A 5780-nucleotide genomic window follows, 5' to 3' on the forward strand; every position below is an offset into this window, starting at 1 on the left:
ACTAAATATGTGTCAAGAACTTGATGATCCAAAATTGTCTGGCTTTTAAATGAAAAATGTATAATTAAAATATATATTGTTTATTATTACAGTGATACAAAGTACTGAATGCACCTTTTGGCCGGTTAAATAGTACAAATCTGTACTTCCTGCTGTTAGGAAAGACTTTGTACTTTTTAACCATGATACCTAAATTAACTAAAATTTTAGTCTTATGAGGATTTTTAAACAGAACCACAAACAGAATTCTAAAAGTGAAAAAACTTTATTTTATTGAAGTTCACTCATTGAAGCTTTGTTATAGGTTCACTTTGCATTAATCAATACATTTATTTTAAATCAATGTGGGTTAGCCCTAAACATATTCACAAAGAATCCTTCAAATTCATAATAAAATTAAGAAATGTGTAAAAAAAAAAATCATGTAGCATTTCTGCTTTATGATTTTCCTTCTGCAGGATGAAGATTCCAGCCATTCACAACTACACATCACAGCTTTTCACCCAGCGAGACAGCTTCCTGCCATTGCAGTACTTGTCCCAGGTGTCCCTGTGGACAAAAGATCAATATTAATTCATGTCTCTATAAAGTTTCTTCACAATTTAGACACCAACAATGTAGCATACATTATATATTTTAAAGATTTATGGGTTAATTAAGGGTAAATATATTTGCTTAAACAAGATTATCCAAAGCTTATTTTCCCAAAATCAAAGTAAACATCATTAACAACTTTAGTATTATTAAAATGGATATGTTTGGGTATTTGTTCCATTAATGGCAAGAAAGTTCAAAAACTGTTCTAATGACTCTTAACTTAGCCACTGTGTAATTTCAAATGTCCAAACTCTAACACGTTATTTCTTACAGTTTCACACAAAACATTTACATAATTTATAATTGTGTAAAACTACAGCAGTATCCAGTAAACACTCACCATGCCTTAAGCCCCTCTCTCTTCACGATGAGCTTGGCACACTCAACCGAGGCCTGCAGATTATCATTCAGCAGATCTAACAGTAGAGAGATATGATCATTCTTATGCACAACATCAAAAGACATTTTACACAGATTCAGGTTCTGTATGGGTTTTAAAGACCTTGATGTTCTACCACTTTCATTAGCTCTGAAGTAAAAGACCAGGAGACACCATTACCTCCACAGGGCACTCTGCACAGGTTCTGTCCGTTCGCAGTGCCATCTTGGCACCATTTGAAGCTGTTGATTTGGAAGATGCCATAGTCCTTGCCTGAATCATCACTCTCCCGCACCTTGTGGGTCTTCCACTTGCTTTCCCAGAATGCCATGCACACGTCTGCAGAAGTTGGGCAAGGTAGCAAAAGTCAGCAAAGCACTGTCTTTATTCATGTCACTGTAACAACGAAAAACCTTGCTTCTATATTTTTGCCACTTTTGACTTTTTGACATATTTTGAATCTGGCAGTTGTCTTTTACCTTTAAACCAAATTGGACCAATAGAAATGCTCCAGAATGACAAAAAGAAATTGTTTTATATTGACTTTCTTTGAAAAAAAATGTTTTGCCATTTTGTAAATACAAATTTCTCAGAAAATGTCAGACTTTAGTCTAATTAATTATTATTCAAAGTTACTTTAAAGTCTTCAAGAGTGCAGTTGACATAAACGTGTTATAGCGCATGTCTTGCATGACCTAACTATCTATTTTTGATCTGCATTAAAACAAAGCAGAAACAAAAGTAGCATCAGAAATCAAACCAAAGCTCTAACTCACAGTTGCCGAGTGCAAATCCCTCAAAGCCATCGAGTCCCTGAGCCTTGAAGGCGCGAGCGACCTCACAGCGGCTCATGGTGCGAGACTCACACACAGCCAGGAACATCACACACAGCACAATGACCAGCTTCATGATGGAGCTTTCACTAATCTAACAGCTGCTGCTTTAACCCAGTGTCTACTGGAGCACAGTGAGATCAGGGGTTACAGTGGGACCATTTATAGGCAAATCTTAGGGTCTGTGTTGAAACTACTTTTTTTTTTACGCAAAATGTTTTCAGTTTTAATTTCATGGCTTAAGGCCATGGAGGGGAGGCAGTTTGGTGTGTAAGGGGAGGATGATTTCCACACACATGGATGAGCAGAGCACAGGTTGAGAAACCTCAGTGAAAAGGAGGGAAAGAAAAATCTAAATACAGCTTGTTTTTATTTTCATTTTAATTTAAAGCTCAATGTAGGCAAAAAATACAACGTCAACAAATTCAACCCTTTGAGGCCCTGCATCAATAGACATCAATGGACACCATGTATTTTCTTTATTTTAAAATATTTTGTTGCACATAAAACTAATTAAGAGCTGGTGTCCATCAGAATAGATCATGAACCAGCCAATGAACAAGTTTATAAACCACAGGAACAGTAGATTCAGCTTGGCCCCATCCACTGCAAAAACACTGGAAAACAGTAACAGTACTACTAGAGCATTTAAAGGAAAAAAAAATAGCTGATTTTTCTTCATTTAATTATTGTGATTTAGAACTTTTTAATCATGTTTAGGGATGGTTTATGAAATAAAAACTATTACACATAGGCTTCCAATGCAATGAAAATAAAAAACAATGAAATATTTGAGTTCATTGGATTTATTTGCTATATAGATTTCACAGTAGAATATTAAAGTCTTCTTTTCTGTGCATAACAGTCAGAAAACAGCGTTCTTACAGTTTTTTCTATCACTGGAGATAATAATTTAGGTCTGAAAGGTCTGAAAGTAGTGAATGTTCCAGCAGTTGCAGCATTAATATATATAATTAATTTTGTGGAAATTTCTTTTTCTATTTTTTGGCATAGCAATAATAGTCATAGATTTTGTAACATTTGGCAACCATACTCTACTATCAAACTATATTTCTTGAAAGTGTAACTGTTTACATTTCTGAGCATGTATACAGATATGTTTTTTTATAGTGCACATTCACATCTGTGAATTGTTTTGCCTAACCTTATCTTAAAATCACTGTAACACTTTCTAATCACTGTAAGCATTTCTATAGCTGTGTCTAAAACATCATCTCACTTAGAAGGCAGTATAGTGATGATGAAAGAAATATATGTCCTGATGTTGCAAAGTACAGACATTTCACTGCTATATATGAGCATTTAGCTGTGCAGTCATTAGTTATAAGCAAATTAACCAAATATAATAAAACTGTGTCCTGTGTCACTATTCCCTAAATGTGTAAATCCAGATCACTACATAAAGTACCTTTATAGTGAACAGAATATAAGGAAGGGAATGATTTTAGATGCGTAGTTACGTGTGTGAGCACAGCAGATGGAGTCACATAAACAAGCTGAAAAAAATCAGTCTTCCTCAGAGAAGCTACAAGTGATCCATCAAATCAAACAGTGCAATAGATATTGAGTATTCCATGTTTACTAAAGTCCATCGTTTATCATTTATAAAGTACTCTCTGTGATAAATTGTGTGACTACAAGCAGAATTTTCATTGCACTGTAACAGACACCAATACGAAAGGCCAGAACCCCAAATTACTGCAGGGAATAGTGAATAGTTCACAGTTTTTAACTACTACATATATATTGCTTTAGTGTCATTAAGTCTGTTTTGAGAAAATGAACAAATTAAAGACTGTGGAGGTGGAGGCATTTTGTAAGAACAGGAACTCTACACTCATACACTCTATAAGTCCTTCTGATGGCCTTTATCCAATACCTAAACACTTTCCACACTTCCACAATACCACACTTTCCTGACTAACCCAGACTAAATATATTTCATTAAACACTAAAATACAAAAGTCAAACCTTTTTATTTTATTCGTTATATTTTGACATTAACAGATTTTTTATTTTTATTATATTTCGTATATTTTCAGTAAGCTTTTTATGTAATGCTTGAATACAAATTCTCAAGATTTAGTGGTGTAATGCCAGACAGACAATTGACAAAAATCCTGGCCTGTTAACAGGTTAATTTTCTCATCCATCTGAATTCTCCTGCCCACTTGAACATGTTGGAAATCACTCTGGAGAAGCAGAGAGGCTCCACCACGCATCAGCTTTAAGTATGTAAGGGATGAGCTGTGTGACCAAAGTATTAAATAAAGTTGATACTGCTCATTATAGGGGCAATAGAGAAGACTGAGTAAATATATTATATAAGCAAATCAACAAGATTAATAAATCAATTTTTGGTAATGATAGGCTATACCAATTTACAATTATTAATATAACTAAATATAATTGTTATTATAATATATAGTACTTAATTATATAAATAAAGGCAACTAGATTTTTTGTGGAATTAACGTAAAAATATCTGTTGACGTTAAGTTAAAAATGTTTTCTTCTATAACTGAAAAACTAAATCACCATACTTAAAATACTTTTTTAAATCAATGTAATTCTACAAGAAGTTGACACAACTCAAAAAGTCTATTGTAAACCGTTGCATAATGTTTTTTGTTGACCCAAAGCTTTATATAGATGGCTATAACCGAGACTGAAACCCCTCACTGAAAAGCAGGAAAAAAACTAAATGAACGTTTTTTTATTTCAGGTTTCTTTATTCAACAGTTTAATACTTAACAGTAATATAAAAATGGTTAAAACACAGTTCATTAAACCTAATTCTTTAAAAACCTTCCTCACAGGGGCTGAAAAACTGCCTTTCCAACAGCTAACATGTATTACTCACACTAACTGACTTAATGAGAAAAAAAGAATATTTTACAGTTGAAGTTGTTGTGGCACCTTGTTGTGAAAACCAAACTGTTCATAATGCAACTCAAACCGACTCAAAGTGAAGAAAATAAACCGCCAGTTAGGAAAGCTGGAAACTGAGAGTTTAAGGATGTGTTTAAACAAGGAGAGCCAACGGTATAATATAACCCTCAACCAGAAAGAGGAAGTACTCAACCTGCAGTTCTGCCAGTCTTTAACTGCAGTAAAATGATTTAGGAAACAAGATTAGACACATAAAATACATGTGCTAATTATGTAGTTTTACCTCAGTGTGAGCAATTCAAATATAGCAATTCAAATATCAGAATAAAAAATGTACAAACATTTCTACTGTAGAATAGCAAATCAATCTAAGCTAAATATTTAATCTCTCCAACTCACCATATATGTACATTTGTTACTATAGAAATCATATAGGAAAAAAATCAATTCACATGATCAAATGAAAACTTATAAATAAAAATAGTTTAAAAACTGTAAGGATACATTTCAATTCCACAAATATAGAGTAAGACAATGTACTGTTGTGCTTTATTAATAGTGTATACAGCTCTGAAAAGAAATAAGAGACAATTTGTTTTTACCAAATTGAAAACCTCTTTTTTGCACCAGGAGTGGCATAAAGTTATCCAAAAGCAGTGTATAAGTCTGGTGGAGGAGAACATGCCAAGATGCATGAAAACTGTGATTAAAAAACAGGGTTATTCCACCAAATATTGATTTCTGAACTCTACAACTTTATGAATATGAACTTTTTTTCTTTGCATTATTCAAGGTCTGAAAGATCTGCATCTTTTTTGATAATTCAGCCATTTCTCATTTTAAATGCTCTAAATATTTTTATTTGGAATTTTGGAGAAAGGTTGTCCGTAGTTTATAGAATAAAACAACAATGTTCATTTTACTCAAATATATACCTATAAATAGCAAAATCAGAGAAACTGATTCAGTCTCTTATTTTTTTTGTAAATAAATAATAAATAAATACATATATATATATATATATATATATATATATATATATATATATATATATATAT

The 5780-nt window shown here is 32.6% G+C and overlaps 1 protein-coding gene across 1 annotated transcript; it reads right to left on the bottom strand.

Annotated features, from left to right (window-relative positions):
- Positions 1-246: 246 nt before the first annotated feature.
- Positions 247-1948, bottom strand: lyz (lysozyme). The gene is made up of 4 exons (XM_007248970.4): positions 1753-1948; positions 1157-1315; positions 938-1013; positions 247-549 (listed from the first exon to the last, which is right to left on the bottom strand). The coding sequence occupies exons 1-4, from the start codon at positions 1883-1885 to the stop codon at positions 483-485; spliced, it is 435 nt and encodes a 144-aa protein (XP_007249032.1). The 5' UTR covers positions 1886-1948; the 3' UTR covers positions 247-482.
- Positions 1949-5780: the final 3832 nt, after the last annotated feature.

The sequence above is a fragment of the Astyanax mexicanus genome, chromosome 1 (assembly GCF_023375975.1).
Source record: "Astyanax mexicanus isolate ESR-SI-001 chromosome 1, AstMex3_surface, whole genome shotgun sequence".
Lineage (NCBI taxonomy): Eukaryota > Metazoa > Chordata > Actinopteri > Characiformes > Acestrorhamphidae > Astyanax > Astyanax mexicanus.